General features: G+C 42.2%; 1 protein-coding gene across 3 annotated transcripts in view; it reads left to right on the forward strand.

Moving 5' to 3' along the window:
• The window catches only part of HMGA2 (high mobility group AT-hook 2), a 169,014-nt gene that overhangs the window by 55,589 nt on the left and 88,958 nt on the right, over positions 1–24,467 (forward strand). For 2 of the 3 annotated variants that reach the window (XM_068272758.1, XM_068272756.1), the window contains one exon: positions 3,677–3,727. In XM_068272758.1, the coding sequence (XP_068128859.1) occupies positions 3,677–3,727 (51 nt within the window). Of the gene's footprint in view, positions 1–3,676; positions 3,728–4,608; positions 4,779–24,467 lie in introns of all 3 variants that reach the window. The other variant, XR_011030025.1, reaches the window with a different exon arrangement.

Raw genomic sequence — 24,467 nt, forward strand, 5'->3', positions numbered from 1 at the left:
GTATTAATATTTACTCTATCTAGTAACCATTTACCAGTACATATTACACTATTGGGGCTCTTGGTGTTCCTTGTTTTTATATGTAAGCAAAAGCAGGCCTATGGGGAGGTAGTAGTGTAAGATGTAGTTTGATGTCAGACAGCAGAGCACTGGAGATGTTCGCAGCTCTGATCAGGAAATAATTGTATGATCTAATAAAACAATTTACTAGTAATAAAAGGCTACTGAACACCAGCCTGGCTGGCAAAGCTGTTCAATCTTATTTCTGTAACTGGAAATACGCTGTATCAGAGCACTCCAGGAGTCTGGAAACTCTGGCTGCACCATGCACACACCCACTTTTCAGCTGAAAAGCCAGTGGGGGCCTGCCACTCCCATCTCCTGTGGCAGGCAATGTGGCAATCTCATTGGTCAGTCCTGAGACTTCTGAAGGCTTTATGCCATGCTCATCTTTAGAGAGAGAGTAAAGTGACAGAGTGTATGTGTGTCCACCAATTTAGTCGCCACCCTGCGACGATGAGCACACAACCATGAAGATCCGGTGAGAAAGCAATCGCAAGAGATGGCGATTGCTAACAGTGACACAAGACAGAATAAGCACAGAGGAGGAATGTATGTATGTCCACCAATCCCGTCGCTAACCTGCAACGGTGAACACACAACAAAGGAAACCAAGTGAGAACGCAATCGCAAGAGAAGCGATAGCGAATGAGAATGAGCACAGGGACAGAATGTATGTGTGCGCAGCAATCTAGTCGCCAACCCGCGACGGTACACACACAACAGCAGAAACAGAGTAGGAAACGCAATCGCAAGAGAGGCGGTTGCCAGAGGTGACACAAGACTTAAGCAAGACAGGGCACGAGAGTAGCAAAGGCACAGCAAATAATACAATGAGAAGATAAGGAAAATAACAAACGCTAACTAAACGCGAACACCGCACTCATTCGCAACAGCGAACGCGTTTGCAGCGCGATCTCCGCACGTTAAGCGCAACAGAGACAAGCACGCCTAACTAACCATCGACACACAAACACGAAACAGAGAACACGAACGCTAGCTTAACGGTTACCTCACCGAGCCTACAGCAAGCGTTCGTATCAGACAAGACAGACAGACAGACGGACGGGAAGCAGGATAGGAAAGATCCACTGCTCTTTCCGCCAGAGCGAGTGTGAACCAAGTATAGAAACAGAGTTAGCAGGATCCACTGCTCTTTCCGCCAGAGCGAGTGCGATCCAAGTTCAGGGACAGGATCACAGATCAGAAGGATCCACAGCCGCTACCGCTAGGGGCTAGTGCGATCCAAGCAAGACAGATGAAACAGAAGGGGCTACCAGTAGCAACCGCTGCTCTGGTTAGCACCCACAGACAGACAGGACGATTTCCTATCGACCACCGTTGGCGACAGGACAATCACAGCAGAGAGGCAACACAGACAAAACAGATAAGCAAGCTAACTGCACTAGAGGAGCTGCCTAGTGCAGTCCCCAGAATTACTCCAAGATAACTATAACAATCCAACAGGGAAGGCTGGCACTCCAGGAGTGTATTTAACAAACCGTTATGACCAGCAAAGCCTTCTGGGAGCAGAAAGCTTTTATACTACCAGCCCTCAAAGGAGACAGCTGGGCAATTTGCATGTATGCAAATCTCTCAGCAAAGCAACTCTGAAAGTTGCAAGATGAAGCCAGGTCTCTTTTCCAGAGACCTGCATCTCTCAGACATAAGGAATGGTCAAACAGCTGAATGGTCAGCCAGCTGAGCGGATCATTACACTTCTGAAGCGTGATCATCGAACAATCAATTGTTTCATTCAAAATAGTCAACAGGGTCGCAAGAAGCGTGTGGAAAAACCAAGGCCAAAATAACTGCCCATGAACTGAGAAAAGTCAAGCGTGCAGCTGCCAAGATGCCACTTGCCACCAGTTTGGCCATATTTCAGGGCTGCAACATCACTGGAGTGCGCAAAAGCACAAGGTGTGCAATACTCAGAGACATGGCCAAGGTAAGAAAGGCTGAAAGACGACCACCAGTGAACAAGACACACAAGCTGAAACGTCAAGACTGGGCCAAGAAATATCTCAAGACAGATTTTTCTAAGGTTTTATGGACTGATGAAATGAGAGTGAGTCTTGATGGGCCAGATGGATGGGCCCATGGCTGGATTGGTAAAGGGCAGAGAGCTCCAGTCAGACTCAGACGCCAGCAAGGTGGAGGTGGAGTACTGGTTTGGGCTGGTATCATCAAAGATGAGTGTGTGGGGCCTTTTTGGGTTGAGGATGGAGTCAAGCTCAACTCCCAGTCCTACTGCCAGTTTCTGGAAGACACCTTCTTCAAGCAGTGGTACAGGAAGAAGTCTGCATCCTTCAAGAAAAACATGATTTTCATGCAGGACAATGCTCCATCACACGCGTCCAAGTACTCCACAGTGTGGCTGGCAAGAAAGGGTGTAAAAGAAGAAAAACTAATGACATGGCCTCCTTGTTCACCTGATCTGAACCCCATTGAGAACCTGTGGTCCATCATAAAATGTGAGATTTACAAGGAGGGAAGACAGTACACCTCTCTGAACAGTGTCTGGGAGGCCGTGGTTGCTGCTGCACGCAATGTTGATGGTGAACAGATCAAAACACTGACAGAATCCATGGATGACAGGCTTTTGAGTGTCCTTGCAAAGAAAGGTGGCTATAAGCAGCACGGTGGCGTAGTGGTTAGCTCTCTTGCCTTGCAGCGCTGGGTCCCTGGTTCGAATCCCAGCCAGGGCACTATCTGCAAAGAGTTTGTATGTTCTCTCCGTGTCTGCGTGGGTTTCCTCCGGGCACTCCGGTTTCCTCCCACATTCCAAAAACATACGGATAAGCTAATTGGCTTCCCCCCTAAAAAAAAATTGGACCTAGTACTTACACTACATTGTTATATTGGTTTCACTGGTAAAAATAAATAATTGAAATGGGTATATATTTGTTTTTTGTTAAGTTGCCTAATAATTATGCACAGTAATAGTCACCTGCACACACCGCTATCCCCCTAAAATAGCTAAAACTAAAAAAAAAAACTAAGAACTACCTTCAAAAATATTCAGCTTTGATATTGAGTTTTTTGAGTTTATATGTATGTGCACTGAGTTACATATGTTTTTTTTTTTTTCTCTTCAATTCACTTCAGTGTCTCCATGTTGTTTTTCTGAGACATGTACCCTGTGTCTTATCTGCAGTACCCCTTCTAACAAGTTCTGCAAGGGACACATACATTATTGACTGTGCACAACACTGTACAGTAATCATTGTGAGTACCCTTGTGAACACTCAGAAAATATGATTAGAAAGGGAAACTTGCAGAAAGTTTTGTGAAATTCAGTATCTGGGAAAATATTTGAGACAAAAACCACTTTCTCTGATAACGTGACCGGTGGAACCTTGATCCCTATCAGCTATAGGGTGCCCTAAAAAGTGTGTGAGATTAGGTGCAAAAGTGAAAATACCTCTCAGAATATGGTGCATTTGGAACCTGAAGCATTCATATTGACAGGCCCATCCATAACCTGAGTGTCAGTCAGTGTGAAGGGCCATACACATGTATAAATATCACCCTACTCAGAAGATTTTTGTTTTGTTCATTTTTCCAAGTATAATTGGGTTAATCATTAAACCTATATTTTATTTTCTGTTTTTAGAAAGAAGAGGGTAGTGGTGAAAAACGTCCAAGAGGGCGCCCCAGAAAATGGGTAAGAATACCTTTTGAAAATGTACTGATCTTTGGAGAAAAAATTGCCGACCTTTAAGCTCAAACTTTTTTTCTCAATTGAAATTACAATGTTACTCAAGCTGGTGTCAATTATATTTATTGCTTGGTGTCTCATACGTGTGCAGGCTTTGGAAGCATGGACTGCATATGCTTTTAACTGTTCACCTTGGACCAACAGATTTTGTACTTTTTGTATTTTTAAAATAAAATGTATTTTGCTGTGAAATGATTTAGAGAGAGTGCTTGAGGGGCAATTCCTCAGACATGGCGATTGTGCGGTGTCTACAATTTCCCATGACTGTTAATAAAATGCTAGTAAAATAGGGACGTTTCTCCAAGAGTACAGATAATACCTCATAAGACTGTAAAACTTTCATTCAAATGGATCGGCAGTTCAAAAAGCTGTACAAGTTACTTTACATCTTAGAAGATTGTCATCTAAAGGTTCATAATATCCGATAATAAACCAAGAAAAAAAAAACAGGTCCATTGCCACAGCACTTCCTAGAGCAGGTGGCAGTGGACATGCAAAATGGTACTGTGCTTTTCTATGGAAAAGCGTGAACATGGCACACAGGTCTGCCTACCCCTTTACCAGATTTGCCCATTGCATTCACACAACACACAAACCTGACCTGCACGTTTTCCTCACACAGCGGACACATTGCCATTAACTTATCCAAGTGCAAAGCGTACAGCAAATACACCATATGTGAAATAAGCCATAGAAAGAGACAAATATACAGAAAGAATATACTGTATAATCAAACTATTTACATGATTTTCATATGTCCTTTATGCACTGTAAGATGCCGGCATTTTGCCAGTATAATTTTCCCTGTCACATTTTACTTCTTCTAGTCTTAAGCTCCGTACACACGTTAGACCACCCTCGTTAGCAGACGAACAATCACTGTTGAAAATGCGGCGATTGACTGACATCTGACAGCAACATGGCACATTTGAAGTCAACGACAGTGCAACAAGGGGGGATCATTTGTGGAAGCTCAAAATGGAGGAACCAGAAATATGTAGGTAGCCACGCACCAATGTTTACATGCAAACGATCAATTACCACCTACCAACTAACACTGATTATCATCCAAATGGAGCTGCAGGGGTGAATTGGTCTACATGGACCATGACTGTGGTTTGTCGGTGCCTCTTCACGCCGGTGTACCTCTTCCTTTCTGACAATACTCAGGGGATAAATTGTCCCTCGTTCATTTCAGACTGCTGGTCTAGCGTGTGTGTGGAGCCTTACCTTCCCTTTTTAGTATTCAGTTTGTTCAAGATCAGGTAACCAATTGATATCTTAATAGAAAGTGAATTTAGCTTTTGTCAGTGCAGTACAAACCCATGCAGCTGTTGCTGGGATGCTGCTCCCCCTATGCATACATGGTAATTATTATTTATATAGTGTCAGCATCTTCTACAGTGTTTTTTATATAGTATACAGTATATCAGGGCTGTGGAGTCCATACGGAAATCATCAGACTCTGGAGTTTATGATTCCAACGACTCCTCGACTCCTCTAATTTGCATATAACAAGCTTATTGAAGGAAAGTATGTAACATAAAGGGCAATTCATCACTGCAAAGGCTTAGGAATTTTAAAGCTATATTAAGATGGCATCTGCATTCGGAAAAAAAAAAACAAAGCTCCTGGCCAGGAAGCTGACACTCTACCATCTTGTCATTGCCAACGTGAATGTCCCAGCATGTCTCCTCTATAATAAGATTCACCAGAGCCCCATATCAGCTGGGTTCCAACGTGTAGCCCTGCCACCTTGCAGAAAAAGGTCTCTGCCTTTTCTATATCTGATATAGAAAAGGCCAATATAGAAAAGGCCAAGGCCATTTTATGCAATGGGACAGAGCTATGCATTGGAACCCAGCTGATACAGGCTTCAAGTGAATCTTATTAAACAGACAATGTGTTGGAGCGACACCTTTTTAAGCATTAGTGTACCTCTGTGTTTTTTATGTACACCAGAGATGCACTTTAAACTTCAAGAGGAATTCCAGCCTAAACAAACATACTGTCATTAAGTTACATTAGTTATGTTAATTAAAATAGATAGGTAATATAATCTCTTACCCACACTGTTTTAAAAGAACAGGCAAATGTTTGATTTCATGATGGCAGCCATCTTTTTGGTTGAAAGGAGGTGACGGAGCATGAGACACAGTTCCAACTGTCCTGTGTCCTGAGCACCTCTCCCAGTTGCTAGGCAACGTGAATAACAACATAGGAAATCCCATCATGCTCTGCACAGCATCAGGGAAAAAGTCTGGGCTTTTTTTCCTTAATGGGTGGAGCTTAGCTAAAAATGCAGCTAAAAATGATGCTTTGGTAAGAAAAACAAAGTTCTGATGCTGTGAAATTGTTAAAGAAACACCAAGCCTTTTCAGTTCTGCTGAGTAGATTTTTAGTCCGGAGGTTCATTTTAAGCTGTAGAAGAGGGTGCACACAGGAACAAAGAATATCCATCAGGCCCTAGGCAATCTTACTGTGGGTACATCTAAGCATTATGTGCAGGTACTTTGCATGAAAATGAGGGGATTCTTCCTACACTACACATTCATCACGTACCACTTCCGACCCAAAAATTGTTCCGACTCCTCTATTGAGGAAATAATGTTCTTCTGCAATTATGTTTCAAAGGAAACCTTGCCTTATTTAAATATCTTATTACGTATAGAAAGCTTAAAGTGGTATGGAAATCTTGTCTATCGTCTAAACCGGATATGTCAAACTCCAGTCCTCAAGGGTCAAGGTCCTTCCACATTTTTGGCACAGCTCAAATTAATTGATGGGACAGAATCAGGAATTGTGTGGTTCATAGAGTAGAATATATTTCTCCATTTCTCTATCTATCCTAATCACTGGCATTGATATGGCCCTTGAGGACTGGAGCTTGACACCTGTGGTCTAAGCATTAAACGCTGCATAAAACAAATAGCAAAATAGATATAAATGGTTCGCTGGTAACTGGAAGAGTTAATACTGAAGATTCTACTTCACTCAAAAGCCAATTGATAAGATTGCTGTTGCATACTAAAATCATATTGACTTAAATTATACTGTACTAAGCAGTGTAAACAATGCAGGCTAGCTTCAGCTGTATAATTTGTCCTGAAAACCATTAATGTTATCAGTTAACTTTAGTGAAGTTTAAACATGCCTTCAGTAACATTATATCAGCCTTTACATGTCTTTGTAATTGTATTTATTTATTTTGCTGTGCTTAATGTTTTAGAGCAAAAATGTATTTTTGAGTTTCACACCACTGTAAGAGGTGCTCTGCGTTACAGACTATCTTAAAACAGATGCTTTTCATAGAGCAAAATGAGGTAGAAACTCTCTCTTAGATTTTATTTTTGTCTTCCTTGACCAGTGGAATCCAGAGATTCTAATTAGAGCCAAATTAGATTCCTTGGTATCCCAGGAAATTAATGAAGTACTAGGTTTTTGGGAATATAAGAAGCTCCAGACTATAAGACACACCTAGTTTGAGAGGTCAAAAATCAGGGGGAAAAAATACTAATTCTGGTTCGTCTATAGTGCAGCAGCGTCTTATGGGCCATTTCCCCCCAAGCTGTCTCTAAGCTACTCTACACTAACCCCTGCTACCCCCATCAGCTAAGCTACACTACATACTACATTACACTGCCACTTCAGTAGCTCAGCTTTCTTACCCACATCCTGCTGCCAAGCTCCTCTCCCCCTCGCTCCGTCCTGTTTCTCCTTTTCTCTGGCATCTGCCTCTTCCAATATCTGGGTACAATGCGGCCAGTTGCCATAATACAGCCCCAGTCCTCCTTCCTGGTCGGCTTATACTTCCGCATTAATGGGGTTCCCCCATACTGCCTGACCCTAGTGGTCCACATGCTCTGCAGGTCTTGCGTGACCCTGGCATACGTGCAGCGGTAGGAGTCACACAGTATGGCGGAACCATTAATGCAAGAAGTATGAGCTGACCTGGAAGGAGGACTGGAGCTGTATTGCAGCAAATGGCCAAAGTATACCCGGATATCAGAAGACGCAGGAGAGTACCGCTGTAGCAGGATGCGGTAAGTGCTTCCCTGCGCACTCTGCACCATTTTTTCCCCGTATATTTGCTATATAAGTCACACCCACTTTTTCCTTCCAGTTTTGGGGAAGAAAAAGTGTATCTTATATTCCCAAAAATACGGTATATTGTAACCACTGTAGACACTCTGCTGTGACTACCTCTTAGTCCATAGTCCTGGTCCACCAATGTACTATTGACCGCAGTTTTTTCTGATCGATGTGGAGGGGAAATAGAAAAACTGTATCATGTAGCTGGAACTTCTTCTGATATTGTGGGAAGGCAAACCATGCGAATAGCTATGGGGAGGACAACACTGGGAGACACCTGCACACACTGTAGTTTCCTGGATAAAATTATCAGAAATAATTGTTTTGGTCAAGGAAAATGTAAAAAATGTAAACACTTTCAGAGCATTTAAGCTAGCAGTGGAGGTGACAAAGTGCTCCATTGCTTCTGCCACCATAGACAGGACTATTGGAGGCCTCTTGGGTAGTGACACTTTACTCTGGGGTTGATTCACAAAGCATTATGCTGTAAATAGATTAATGCGTGTTATTTTGAAGAAATAAAAGTTTATGCGTGTAAAAGTATTACTGCTCAGAATGTGATGTCTGTTTACTTTATAACAAACAAATTGGCGAGAAAGCAGACAAGACATGAACAGGTACAAACATTACACCTGTCTGCTTACCCGCTCGTTATTTTATGGGTTATAGAGATAAAGGATGTGATGTTTTGAGTACCGTATATACTCGCATACAAGCCGAATTTTTGACCCCCAAAAAGGGGGCCAAAAGTTGGGGGTTCGGCTTGTATGCGAGTCATGGTGGTCCGCGGGTCCCCCCCTCCGCTGGTCCGCGGGTCCCCCGCTCCCCCCATGGCCGCCGCCGCTATTACCTGGCTGCATCTTCTATTTCAATCTCCGTTCTTGTAAACATTCAGAGCAGCGCGCCCGGCGCTGCTACTGTGACGAGGCAGGAAAGAGCGTCCTGTTACTATGGGAACCGCTCTTTCCTGGCTCGCCGCTCGTCACAGTAGCAGCGCCGGGCGCGCTGCTCTGAATGTTTACAAGAACGGAGATTGAAATAGAAGATGCAGCCAGGTAATAGCGGCGGCGGCCATGGGGAGCGGGGACTGTACTGGCTAAACTGGGGCACGTAACTAGCTTTACTGAGCGCTATACTAGCTAAACTGGGGCGCTATACTAGCTATACTGAGCGCTATACTGAGCACTATACTAGCTATACTGAGCACTATACTAGCTAAACTGGGGCACTATACTAGCTATACTGAGCACTATACTAGCTATACTGAGCACTATACTAGCTATACTGAGCACTATACTGAGCACTATACTAGCTAAACTGGGGCACTTTACTAGCTATACTGAGCACTATACTAGCTGTACTGGGCAGTATACTAGCTAAACTGGGGCACTTTACTAGCTATACTGAGCACTATACTAGCTATACTGAGCACTATACTAGCTATACTGGGCACTATACTAGCTATACTGGGGCACTACCTACCCATACTGGACACTTTACTAGCTATACTAAGACACACTCGGGGAATAAGGCGGCCAGCATTTCCTACCCCCGGCTTATATGGGGGTCAATCATTTTCCCCTGGTTTTTCAGGGAAAAGTTGGGGGGTCGGCTTATATGCGGGTCGGCTTATATGCGAGTATATACGGTAGTTAGACTATGCATGTTTACTTTTACTTGCTTAAAATGTGTAAATCCATGCATTCCAGCACAATGCTGCTTTGTGTATCCACCCCTCTGTGTGCCGTATTTATTGAGTAGAGACAGGGTGGCACTGCCAGCAGCTTTAGCAGATATCATTTTCTAGTATTCGCCTTTGAGATGTAAACACACAACCATGATCCTGGAGTCTACAAAAGGATTTTATAATATTTAATAATTATAAATGGAAGTGGATTTCAGGTACACCCTTTTCATTCAGTTTGTGTTTACCAATGTTTCTCATGATTTCATATACAAGAGAGTGTCTCGATAAAGGTGGCAACAAACGATACAATTCAGCGTACAATTGTTCATTTCCAATCATTCTTATGGTCGATCAGAAAGGATCGCTTGGGACCACTAATGGACCTAAACAATAAGATTGGTGGGATCGATCGGAAAATTGAATTGATTTCATTAATCTGATTGGATTGATTAGGAGATTTTTTTTTTGTCCGTTAGTGGTCCCGAACGATCATTTTTAATCGAGCATATGAAAGATTGGAAACTAACAATCATTTTGCAAATTCTATTATTAGTGGCCGCCTTAACACCTGTTAACTTAACAGTCTTAACGCCTAGTTCTCCCTCCCATTTTAGTGCTTATTATTGGAAATGTGAGTTAATTAGCAATGTATAAATATCTACAGTACTTTACGCACAAAATACCTGGTTGCTAGGTCGTGGCTTGATAGATCAGCTCCTTGCTGCCAGCATATTGGAAGTTGCTACCCAGGCACAGAGAGATCACCTACTCCCCGTACTGAAAAAGATTTACTTATTTAGCCAGCACCACAAAAACGTACCTTCTGTGATTTTTTTTTGGGGGGAAAAAAAAAGACTTGTATTTTAGTTTTTTTTTTTTTTTTTTGCAGAGAATTTTAATTAAATTTGGCTCAAGTTAGCTAATTGAAATCCATAATAACAAGTAAATCCATCGATTATTTACAACAAGTACAATATCATCAATGACAATAAGCATAAAAATGAAATCTGAAAAATGTGTATATCATACTCCAGTTACTTTAGCCACCACTATTAGTGCCTGTAATCAGCTTACATTACATCACATATCCTCTTTTAACAAAACATATATTAGTGATAACAGATGCAGATGTGTCAACCCGTACAACCCATGCCCTTTCAAAGGTGGTCGGTTGACCCCTAGTTTGATAAGTTATTTTGTACAGGGGGAGGTTTACATTTATCAATGTTTTCCACTCATTCAGGGTGGGGACAATTTGCAATTTCTATTTTAATAATAAGGCTTTCCTAGCATAGAAAAACAAAAGCCTAACTAGCAAATACTAGCCAGTCTCACTGGGGACAAGTAAGTTTGATGTAGCCACTTAAAGAGAAACTCCAGTGAAAATAATGTAATAAAAAAGTGCTTCATCTTTACAGTAATTATGTATAAATAATTTAGTCAGTGTTTGCCCCTTGTAAAATCTTTTAAATTCCTGATTTACATTCTGGCATTTATTACATGGTGACATTTTTACTATTGGCAGGTGATGTAGCTGCTGCATGCTTTTTTGACAGTTGGAAACAGCTGTATACAGCTATTTCCCACAATGCAACAAAGTTCACAGACCGGAAATTGCCAGGAGTACCACGGTTCTCAGAGCTTCTTGTGGGAGGGGTTTTTACCACAATAATCATACAGCGCCCCCTGATGGTCTGTTTGTGAAAAGGAATAGATTTCTCATGTAAAAGGGGGGTATCAGCTACTGATTGGGATAAAGTTCAATTCTTGGTCGGAGTTTCTCTTTAAAGGGGGTTGTAACATCCAGAAATAAAAAATTGCCTAAAAACAGTTAGTGCCCCAAATATATACCTTTTTTTTTCTAAAATGTCACCTAATTTTAATTTTTTATCACCTGGTTTGTGTGACTTTGCTGATCTGTGCCGAACTGTGCAGTGCCAACAAGATTGTGGGAAGTTTTTCTTTAGTTACAGTAACAAGCTTCTCTCAAAATGCAAATAACAGAAACTTCCCATTTCAGATAATATAAGGACACTATGAGCAGAAGGTAATTGAAGTCCTGTGTGTGTTCTCCACAGTTACTGTACAGTGTGGTAGAGGTGTACCTGGATGGGGACAGCGATAACACACACCAAGTTTAACAATAAAAAATGTTTTATTCAATTCAATGGAGACAAATGTAAACAATTGCTGGTGTGTCATACAAGTTTAATGGGGTTGAGTGGGGATGGAGAAAAGATTATGTCCCCGTGCCCGTCTCTCTATAGTGTGGCTCTCAAGTCAGGCCAAGGCAGCATCACCTGTTATTAGACAGAATAGGAAAGGGGGGGGGGTGTCTTTAAATCTCTATTAAATTCCATACACAACGTGAAATATTTATAAATGTACTTAGCTGATAAATGGCAGATTCAGTGGACTCAAGCAATAGGCAGGATGGCAAGATATGCACTTAAAGACTTACAGTAGATAAGACTGCGAAATCAGAACAGTGCATATGCCGTTTGTGAAAGACTCCTACAATAAGATGTAAGTTCAGATACTGCATTATAAGTTCACTTATGGATTGAAGTGGTCCTCCAGCCAAGACTTCCTGTCGTAGCTCTGAATAAACTGAGGAAGTGTTACAGGCTGTGTCAGGTATATATTGCTGTGTGGATTCAACTGGCAGGGTAACAATAGGTCACGCAAAAAAAAAATACTTGTAATAGTAATGAAGTGAAAACGTTGAAATGCAATTTTTTTTTTCAAATTGCATGGTGCCTCTCTGCCTCTCTGAGCTCCACTTCCATTTGTGGTGATAGATGGTGACCTTTCTCTTTTATGGCTTGCAGGTTGAAAACCACTATAATCCCTTATATACTCACCGTAATTAAGCTGGAATTAATTTTCTAATAGGTTAAGTTTTTTTCCCGTGTTCAGTGGACAAGTGTTCTTCAAAATGGACCTTAGAACATTAAAGAGGAGCTGTCAGCCCCACATATATATAAGTAGATAAATACTTGCTCTACTTACATAACATATGTACAGTATTGCACTGTTCACAGTTTTGATTTTAGTGATTTTTCTACAGTAAAAAGAAGAGAAAATCCTTCTTAGCATTTCCCATTTTAACTGTGGCTATTTTGAAGCCAATTCTAATGTCATTTCCCCCCTTACTCTCCTCTGCCTGATTGTGTATGTATTGCCTGCCCTCTGCTATAGAAAGTGCATGATAAATATTGCCCAATCAGAGATGAACAAAGATGTGGGAGGGGAAAACAGGAGGGAAAGAGGCTTCAGCCAAACAGGCTGCATTAGTTAAGCCCGGGGGGAAAGTAGAGAAGCAAAAAAGGACAACCCAGCATGCCCTGCAGCTTCCTTTGTGTGTACCAAATAAGAGTCAGGTAAACTGGGGAATGATCATTTATCAACCAGAAAAGAAATAGTGACTTTAACTTTTGGATTGCCTAGTTAGCATCCTTATTACTTGTTTACCAGATAAAAATAAAGAATTGATTTTTTATTTTATGCCCAACAGTTACACTTTAATGAGCATGCAGACCTGGTCTGTATTTATAAAGCTTGGGTTGCTATTAGGTGGGTTGGAACTTTCACTTGGCTCAAACTTGCCCATGATGAAGGTTGGTAAGTTAGCAGTTGTGTGTTTTCAGTAACGTACATGAAAGCTTAGGGCCTGAGCCCACTGGCGCAGTTGTATCCGCTTCTGTCCGCTTTCAACATCTCTAACATTGATGTGTAACTGAAAAGCGGACACAACTGCGTCAGTGGGCTCAGGCCCTTAGAAAGACCTTTTTAAGGTACGAGTGTGGATTTATTAAATAAGATAACTACAAGTGTGTGAATATATATGATTGCAGTTGCAGAACCTCTGATTTGTTTACCTTCCAGTAACTCTTCCTATAGTCCAATATAATCTGATGACTTTTTAATATAAACATGGCCTGTTTATATTAAAAAGTCATCAGATTATATTGGACTATAGGAAGGGTATTCAATATATAAAGATATTCAAGATTCAATGTTTTACAACCCATGGATTCAGTATAATATGTAAGCACCTTTTAAAAAAAATATATATATATTTATTATGTTGCACATGCAGTAATTGCGCTTTAAAAGCAATCAGAGGTACTTTGTGTAAAATAAATACCTTCTCAATATGTGAAAGAGATTTAAAAAACACTGATGGAATATTCAGTTACTTTGCAAAAGAACAATTATGGATTTCTGTTTTTTAAATATGCATTCAGTAAAACACATTTACTAACAGGATGTTTGATTGAAATCCCAGAACTTTAATATTCATTCTCACATACTGAGGATACATTTTTAGGACGTATACTTAAATACTAAAACATGAGCAGGTTTATGTAATTTAGTGTGCAATAAAAAGGTGGAGTAGTTAGCTTTATTCTGATAAACGCAGTGTGGACAAATGAATATAAAAATGTGGGCGGCGGTCTGTCCAATGCAGGACAGGGAATTTGTTGGAGATTGTTCCATTGAGAAAAGAGAAAATCTCACGTTTGGTACAATTGGCAATTTTTAAATGGAACCTGAAGAGAAAGGCAGATGCTGGCTACTATATTTATTTCCTTTTAAATAATACCAGTCACCTTGCAGTCCTGCTATTCTCTTCGGCTGAAGTCATGTCTGAAACAAGCATGTGGCTAATCTAGTCAGACTTCCGCCAAAGAGAACAGCAGGACTGCAAGAGCACATGTGCTGCATGCTTGTTCAGGGTCTATGGCTAAATTTAATTGAGACAGAGGAGCAGCAGGAAAGCCAGGCAAATTGCATTGTTTAAAGAGTAACTGTTAGCCCCAAAAATGAAATTTAAATCTCTATTGCAATGTTTTATTTACTATTTAAGTGAGCCAAAAAGGCAATGCAGAAGTTAAAAATCAATCTATTTTTTTTACTATGTAGCCTTTTCCCCAAGCTCCGGACGCAAAGCCGCATATCAGATACTGATGAGCATGCAGAGCATGCCTATGTCTGCCTGACCCCCCTCTCCCCCCCCCAGGACCAGGTGCCGATATATTCTCACCCCAAACAGCTGACCGCTCTTACACGGAGAGAGAGCGGGAGCACTTCCAGTACCGCCACCACAGAGCAGCCGCCGCCGATCATCTCTCTCACATGTGATTCTCTCACATGTGACTCGGCGGCGGCTGCTCTGCGGTGGTGGCGCTGGAAGTGCTCCCGCTCTCTCTCCGTGTAAGAGCGGTCAGCTGTTTGGGGTGAGACTATATCGGCACCTGGTCCTGGGGGGGAGAGGGAGGTCAGGCAGACATAGGCATGCTCTGCATGCTCATCAGTATCTGATATGCGGCTTTGCGTCCGGAGCTTGGGGAAAAGGCTACATAGTAAAAAAAAATAGATTGATTTTTAACTTCTGCATTGCTTTTTTGGCTCACTTAAATAGTAAATAAAACATTGCAATAGAGATTTAAATTTCATTTTTGGGGCTAACAGTTACTCTTTAAATGAAACCTTCATATACCTCTCACTTCAGGTGTGCTTTAAAGGACAACTACACTGAGAGGATTATGGAGGCTGCCCTCTTTATTTCTGTTTTAAACAATGCTTATTGCCTGGCAGTCATGATTATCTCTTTGGCTGTAGTAGTGTCTAAATCACACACCTGAAACAAGCATGCATTTTTGTCAGAAGCATTTGATCTGCATGCTTGCTCAGTCAGAGTCTATGGCTAAAAGTATTGGAGTAAGTGTATTAGCAGGACAGCAAGGAAATGAGCATTGTTTTAAAGGAAATAAATAGGGCAGCTTATATCCCTCTCACTTCAGTTGTCTTTTAGAAGGAAACCTGAGACTATTTAATTGATATATACCTGATGCTTTATCCAGCCCCCTTCAAACTGATCAATCCATCGCCGTCTTCGCAGGCTGCCTGGATTCTCCTACAGGCATGCCGGCAATTGCTCGAGGTGGTGGGGGGAGACAGCGCCGGTGCCAACTGGACCCAACCGGCTGAATTACCGGGCCGCCTAGCAGGGGATCATGGCGGCCTGAGAGGGCGGCGAGGAGGCGATCAGCCTAAAGGGCATTTTTTTTATAAGGCATATTGTCTCAGGTACACTTTAAGGTACAATGGTTACCTGGCTCTTTGGAATTGTCTGTCCCTGACTTACAACAGCTTAGGGCCCTTTTCCACTACCCTACGGTTTGCAATCAGATTCTGATCGCTAATGGATTGCAAAACACAGGGTACAGTTTAAATTAATGGAAATGACAGCAACCATTTCCATTTGTGCTATCCAATTGTGACACCATCTTCTCCCAAGCACAATCATTGTCCTGCCACGTTATGGTGCAATTGAGCTTTTAGATTTTGCATAGATTTTAAGCTGAATTGCAGTAGTGGATAATAGGAAACTCCATGGCAAATTAATGTATCTTTGAAATAGTTTGTTTTAGAACCTTTGCCGTGCCTTATTTTTGTAGCTTGATTGTAGTGGAAATAATTTATAAATTAATGATTTCTCATTTGATATGAACAGTCAAAGAGTAGCTGAGCCGAAGCTCTGGGAACAAAATCAGATACTTAGGGAAGCCTCAAGGTCCTATTGAGGCTTCCCTCTTTATTCTGTTGTCCCCTGTCACTGAGCGCAGCCCCCTGGAAGATTAGCAACAATGCACTGTCGCTAATCACATCAGGGCCGGGTAGCTCCTCTTCCTGTATCATGGCCACGCAATAGCCGACTGAGCCCGCCCATGCATGCACAGTAAGCCGGAGCTGCGGGCTCTGTGCCACTGCGCATGAGCGGGCGGGCTTGCGCAGCTTCTGCACGGCTGTGATTTGGGAAGAGGAGCTGCGCAGTCCCGATGTGGAGGGGGTTCTGCAATGGTGGGCTTCAGATGAGCGAGGGAAGCCTCAATTAGATCCTGAGGCTTCCTTCTCTTCAGGGTAAGTATTGGATTTTGAACTTCACTTTAAGTACCATCATTTCCTTTATGGCTTGCCTTCTTTAATGCTGCTTTCACAGTGGGACATTACAGGCGCATGTTAGAGCAGCATGTAACGCAGCCTAACTCACAGTAATGAAAAATCAATGGGCTGTTCACAGTGCCCATGTTGCGTTACAGTGTAACGCTGGACGTTCAAAGAAAGTGCAGCATGCTGTGCGTTATAGGTGGTTTTAGCTGCGTTAGACTGTTTGCACATGCTCAGTAAGGGGAGAGTCCGCTATTGTTCCTAGCCACATGGCTAATTAATATTCACTGCACTGTAGTGTTGTCCAGATCATGAACAATTCGGATCTTTGGATCTTTTTTGTGAGTCGAATCATCCGGATCATCACACTGAAGGATTCGGTTCACAGTGGATGTCTGGAAGAAACAGGAACTGCAGCTTCTGTGCACAAGCACAATCTTCCTGCTGCATCTCTCCCTTCCCCATTAGCACCCTCAATGTGCCTTCATTCTCCTGCACCTCTCACTCTGCTGCACCCCTGCTTCCCTAGTAAAATGATTCAAAGATTCGGTTCAAAGATCCGGATCTTATCAATGATCCGATTCGAATCATCCGAATTATTGAAAAGATCCGGACTTCCCAGGATAGCACCAAGAGCCTCATAACGTGGCTCAATCTGACGTCCAACTTCAACACCACCATTTGTTGCGTAGGGGCACGTTATGCGACCTTAACGTCTCCTAAAACGCAACGTCTTGGTGTGAAAGAGGACTAATACAGAAAATTTTGCACAATTTTTCTACACCTTTGTAATTGTTAGCATACTTTTCAACTGCCTTTTTTGGTTTAATTGCCCTCAGGCCCAAAACCTTTATACCTGTTAGACTGATTAGAATAAATTAGCTTCTAAAAAATAATAATGCTAACATTTGTGTAACGATTGGTGTCAACAAGCACAGATTCTGATTATTGGTGATCTGCAGTATCACTAATAATGCAGATACTATACCTGATTATATGGTGATCTGCAGAATCACCAATAATGCAAGTATAGCGTGACACAGTACAATCGTAAGCAAGAGGGTGCTTGGTACAATCGAGTATCTCTATAGGGCACAGAGATACAACCTCCAGGCAAGCTGGAACAGCAGACAACAATAATATACAGCGTAAATACAAGTCTGTGGAAAAATCCACCACACAGTAATTCCTCAGAGGTGTGGTTACCTCTGAATGGGAACCCCGTGTGTGAGATCCTCCAAAGGACGGAGTGGAGGAATCTCGGCCTCTAGCAGCAAGGGTTTGCTAGTGGCGGTCGTCTCAAAGAGGCAAGCCTCTGATAGAACCCTACAGTGGGAGACGTTCCACTGAAGGGAGAAAGGTCAGACAAAATGAGGTTCGGCAACAGATCAGGTGGCAGCAGTACAGAAACGTGAGACAAGAGAATAGTCGGAAACCAAGCCAATAGTCGATAACGGTACGGGCTGGCGAAGTACAGAATCAGGAAGCAGAAGAGTAGTCAAGACAGGCACAGAATCATACACGATAAATCAAACAGTACAATATGTGTATATATTGGCGATAAACCAATATATAACACAATACCAGAGACAAGGCTGACTAGGTCTGAGTGCTGACACAGGGAATCGCAAACACAGACGAAGTGTGACTGAAAAGCACTTCCTTATATACTGCCTGGGAGAGAAGTCTCTACCCCAGGCAGCAACCAATCAGAGCAGGCTAAAATGTCAGCTGACCTCCAGGTCAGCAGACACGCTTTCTAAGAGTATAAAGGCGTGTCTGGAGCACGCGCGCACCCCCTAGAGGCAAGATGGCAGAGCCCTGGTGAGCAGCAGGCTGGTGAGTTTGGAGCAAAACGCTCGGGCGGGTATGCGCAGCGGATGCGGACGAATTTCCGCATCCCGCGTTGGAAGGTCCGCTTGCCGGACTGGATGCGACCATATTTCCGCAATCCATCTGGCGTTGCGGATTTTTCGTTACAATTTGTATAGTGCTTTTCCTCCTGTTGGACTCAAAGTGCTTGAGAGCTGCAACCACTAGACAAGACAACAGAATATTTTTATCCTGCTTTTCTCTTGGCGGACTCAAAGTGCCAGAGCTGCAACCACTAGGGCAGCCTCTACAGAGGGTAGCAGTGTTAGGAAGTCTTGTCCAAGGTCTTCTCACTAAATAGGTGCTGGCTTACTGAACTGGAAGAGCCAAAATTCTAACCCTAATCTGCTGTGTCATTGGCAGAGCCCTTAACCAGTACACTATTCAGCCACTGCTAAGGGTGCGCTGTTGGGTAGTCTTGCCCAAGAACTCCTTACTGATACTGTTCAGAACAGATACTGGCTTCAGCCATTATTCAAATCTTCGCTAAGGCCAGTATCTGGCCCTTAACCAGCACATTATCCAGCCACTAAACAAGATTTTAAAGTTGAATAAACATATGCTCTTTATTTTGTTGTGACCAGTTTAGATCACAAATAGTAAAATTATATTTTTGCAGCTATGTGTGTGAAAATACAACATTTATATTTTTTCGATTTATATAAATCGCAAATTGTGTATTTTTATCTAACAGCTTGACATTTTTCTGAGGTAGAACATAGAATTTTAAAAATGCAGACCTGACAGATCTGGTCATAAATATCAGATATCTACAGTAAACACTGCCTGCAGAATGACTTAAGTGTTCCCACATATAAGCTAGGTATTTAGAGAGAGTGTTGTTAAAATGTCAGAAAATGTACCAGGATGATCGCAATTACAAAGTCCATGTCATTGATCTAAATGTTTACTTGTATTTCATTGGACAAATGTTACAAATTTGCAGGGGATACAGCTTTACTGTAGCTCTATATGGTGTGGACCTGAGATAAAAGTCTTTGAACAAAAAGTATGTTTTATCATTAAAACTTCAAAGCATTCCTGTTGTCTGTTGGTGAGATCTACTGCAGGGTCAGGTCACCTACAATCCAGTCGTCTGTGCTGTCATCATTAAGCTCCAACTCCATAGAAGGCTTCCTTATTTTATTTTTTCTTTCTAAAAAGAAAAGCTAAAGGACTATACACATACACACAACAATATTTTAGTCATTAGGGATTGTTAGACTGTCATTAGTATAATGCAAAGAAACATTGGGATGGCACCTGAAATGTAAAGAACTCTATTAAGCACTGTTTACCTCCACAATGGTAACATTACATGACCTTGGTGTAACCCCATTAAAGCAACTTTTTTGAGAAGAAAGTTTATGGGATTGCTCCTGCCTATAGCAGTCATATATGTATGTGAAGATTTTTGGAAAATAGTGGGCTGTATCATCCTTGCTTCTAGGAGTCTGCTTAAAAAGAACTGAGCGCCATTTTTAGCACCCAGGGTATCTCAAGAGCACATTAAAAATGCATGCTAACAAGGTGGCTCATTACTTAACAAATCCATTCTATCTCTTCTTTTTATATTTAAATGTTTGTTATAGCCTTTTATTGCCCTACTTCTGCAGGCCTGCTTATCCCCAGAAAGAGGAAAGAGCAGGCAGATAAAGAGTGCAGTAATTAGCAGTAGCAAACAAAAGGACAATGTACTTCGGAAAGGTTTAGAAAGTCACACTTCATTTACACCAGCTATTAGAAACCAGGACAAACTGCAGAAAAAGAAAGCTGCTTGGATCCCTTTAAGGTAATGTATTAAGTTCAATTGTATTTAATGGATGGTAGTTAAAGTGGATCCGGGATAAACTTTTACTCATTGCATAGTTGTCTTCCTTTTATTTAGTTTATAGGGCATACCTCCAGCCAAATACTCTTTTTTTGTTTTAATACTCTAATACCCTATAAACTAAACAAGCTTCACCCACAGCCTTTCCAGTGCCTTGGCACTCTGAGAGCCATGTAGCAAGGGCTTATGGGAGCTCAGTCTGGGCAGGAGGAGGTGGTATTAGCCAGAGATTTCAGAGGCAGAGATGAGGAGGAGAGGGGAGTGAACTTTTCACAGGCTGAGGGGTGAAGATGCAGGAAAGCTTGCCTGTGTAATGTGACAAGCAGAACATGGCTGCTGTCATTGTATCACAGGAATAAATAATCATATACTGTTAAAGCTGTTTGCAGCTAGATTTGCTGTGTAAACTATCTAAACTTTAGATAAGATATATAGACAAGTTACTTGTTATAGTTAGTTTTTCATCTCGGATCCACTTTACAGGGCTAAAATTGCAAAATATACTATATGCATGTTTATACATTAATATAAGACTGAAGACTTTAGTATTTATATAAACATTTTTAACAGTGATGGTCAAAAAAATATTTCATACATATAATGGGGATATCTTAAAGGGCTTGTCAGGATGACCAATTGCAAGGGTGGCAAGAACCAAGCTTAAAGGGAAGGTTCAGGGAGGGTGGGTAAAAAATAAAAATCAAATTCCACTTACCTGGGGCTTCCTCCAGCCCGTGGCAGGCAGGAGGTGCCCTCGCCGCCGCTCCGCAGGCTCCCGGTGGTCTCCGGTGGCGCGCCCGACCTGGCCAGGCCGGCTGCCAGGTCGGGCTCTTCTGCGCTCCAAGGCCCGGAACTTCTGCGTCCCACGCCGGCGCTCTGACGTCATCGGACGTCCTCCGGGCTCTACTGCGCATGCGCAGAACTACTGCGCATGCGCAGTAGAGCACGGAGGACGTCCGATGACGTCAGAGCGCCGCCGTGGGACGCAGAAGTTCCGGGCCTTGGAGCGCAGAAGAGCCCGACCTGGCAGCCGGCCTGGCCAGGTCGGGCGCGCCACCGGAGACCACCGGGAGCCTGCGGAGCGGCGGCGAGGGCACCTCCTGCCTGCCACGGGCTGGAGGAAGCCCCAGGTAAGTGGAATTTGATTTTTATTTTTTACCCACCCTCCCTGAACCTTTCCTTTAACTGCAGTAAGTACAGAAATGCATCCTGAAGTGTTCTTTCTAATCTGACAATGGCCTTTGCTATCAACATTGTTGCTAGACAATTCCAGCATAACACTTCAATACAAACAGAAGTCTATGGAACTACACAGCTCAGAGGCAGTGAAGTCATAAAACACCATCATCTTCTAAATAGACATGAGAAGTCAAAACATGGCTGAAGGAGAGACCCCTTCATACAGAACAGCACTTATGGCTGCAACCATCATCTAGGAGAGTTCTTTCAGCTGCCTTACTGACAAACTAGACTGTATCCAGTGAACCCTGTGAAGTAAAGCAAACATGCTGAAATACTGCAGTATTCCATCCAGTGATTGCTCCATTGCTGTTTTTAATGTATTTTTTTCTTTTGACATTACCTTAACTGTTACCATCTCTAGTCATGTGATATTGGTAGCAGGTGTAATGGGCATCAGTCCTCATTTAGCCTAAATGGTGTTTCCTGTAATGGTGGCCATACACGGAACAATAAAAACGTTTGATTTTCCCGTTTATTCGATCTAAATGATCGAATTGAATGAAAGTTGAAAATAATTTTTTTTTCGATCAAGAAATTTGAACGATTATCCAGTTTTTTCGGGCAAAATGATCGGACATGCTGGAAAAATCTTTATATTCGATCTAATGGAATAATCGAACTAAATTATCTAATTGAAAAATTGTACCATGTATGGCCACCATTAGTGAGATAACAGTACAGGGCATTATGTGGGAAGCATTTGTGTTTGGTGCTCACAGCAACCAGCCATTTTCTGTTTCAGTTGTAAATCAGCATTGTGAAATGACAGTTGGAAACAAGATATACGTTAAGGGAACCACTAGTCATTCTTACATACACTGTGAGGAAGACAAATGCAAGACTTCTTCTATGTGAGAAAGAAAATCTAAGGCCAAAAATAATGGATACTAACAGCAGAGAGGCAGTATGCGTTACCCTATTAGCACAATGCACATTGCCGAGGTAACAAGCGGAATGCCACATGTGTAATACGCTTTATCATAGCAACTTGCATAACCCCAGTAACATGCATTGCGCTAGCAGGGTAATGTGCATTGGCCTTCTGCAGTTAGTACTGATAAAATTGAAGTACATTGCCTGCCTGCACGCAGTAACTGCTGAGTTCACCAGGCCCATTATGTCTGCACATGTATTAAACTTATACAAGTTAATTTGGACACGGGTTTGCTTAAAAGGAAACCAAAGATGAGTAAACTTTTTTGTTTTATTCATACCTGGGGCTGGGACCTAGGACTTCGGCAGTCACGGCCAGGTTGATGCATGCGCAGTGCGCCCCTCCACCTCTCTCTGGCAGAGAATAGTACTGGGCCTGGTCCTGCCAATGGCAGCCTGGCTCTGCGCAGTACTGTTCTCCGCCAGAGAGAGACGAAGAGACCGCCCTGCGCTTGCGTCAACTAGGCCACAACTGCCTGAAGTTACGGGACCCAGTACCGAAGAGGGAGAAGGCTGAGGATGACGGTGTGGGAGCGATCTGTGCAGATGGGGCTGAAGGAAGCCCCAAGTATGTATAAAACTTTTAAGTTTACTTGTCTGTGGTACACTTTAAACATGAATTATATCAAGCAGAATCCAGGCAAGATCTGAGAGAGAACTAGATAATAGACAGTAATTGGAAACTGTGACAGTTGATAAACACTATGAAACCACTCCATGCACTCATCATAATCTGGTAGCTTGACGCTAGAATGGAGGATGAAAAACTACAATAGACTTTTCAAAGTCTAGGCAATAAGTCGCTGGGAGAAGGAGTAACCCCAACCCTTCTGCCTTAACTAAGAGGTAGCTGTGTCCCTCTCTCGTGAACCTGGCTTGTTCCACTTTTGAAAGTGAAAAGAGCCCTTTGGATTCCTACAAAACCTGTACCTGATGCAGCCTTCTGTAATTAAAGTGAACCCGAGGTGAAAATAAACTTTTGAGATAAATATATTTATCCTCCTACTCCGAAAAAATGACTTTTTAAAGTATCCCAGGGTGTTCTTTTATATTTACACATGTACAAAGTACCGTAGGTTGAATGTTTTACTGTCTCTAATCAGTGGTAGCCTATTAAGTGTCCCAGAGTTAAAAAAGGGTCAATAGTTCATGTATTTTACTTTCCCTGCCCTCAGAAGTTGTATTCTGCCAGGAAAATTTGTATGGCTGTAATTTGCTTATCAGTGATGTTTACTACATTCCCCACAAGGTACCCACAAGACAGAAGCTGCCACTTCAATGCCTAGAAATTAACTCTTTCAGGCAGCAAATAAAAACAGCTTCGTTATTAATACGTGTTGTACTGTACATACACATTTATATCATCTTGTCACACATCACCTCGGGTACACTTTAAGGGTCTGAACTGTAAAGACCAAGACACCAGGAAGTAGTTATGGCAAACTCTATACCTGCATTTAAAGGGGGCTTAGATGCTTTCCTTGCGTTGAAAGACATCCATGGCTACAATTACTAGGTAATGCCTAATGATGTTGATCCAGGGATTTTATCTGATTGCCATCTGGAGTCGGGAAGGAATTTATTTCCCTTTTGGGGCTAATTGGACCATGCCTTGTAAGGGTTTTTCGCCTTCCTCTGAAACAACAGGGATATGTGAGGGAGCAGGCTGGTGTTGTACTTTGTTCTCTGGCTGAACTCGATGGACGTATGTCTTTTTTCAACCCAAATAACTATGTAACTATGTAATCATTAATTTGAAATCCCTGGATGGTCTTTTTTACTTCCTGGCTGTTACTGGTAGTCGTTCTTTTTTTAAGTTTACAGTTGTATTCCTGGTGCCAGGAGACTGTAAAAATCACCAGAGAGTTTGTAACATAGGTGGATGAAGAACTGTGTTGTTGAGAATAGGCCATACACACAATTGGAGAACCTCACTCCCAAACAGTTCTCTGCTGCTTTATAAAGCCTGCAGGCTGCTTATAAGCCAATGAGAAGTGCACACATAATACACCTAGCTTGCAGTGATAATCAAGCAAAAGCTGAGCAAGTCAGCCAATTAGTAGGAGAGGGCT

The sequence above is a fragment of the Hyperolius riggenbachi genome, chromosome 3, assembly GCF_040937935.1.
Source record: "Hyperolius riggenbachi isolate aHypRig1 chromosome 3, aHypRig1.pri, whole genome shotgun sequence".
Taxonomy (NCBI): Eukaryota; Metazoa; Chordata; class Amphibia; order Anura; family Hyperoliidae; genus Hyperolius; species Hyperolius riggenbachi.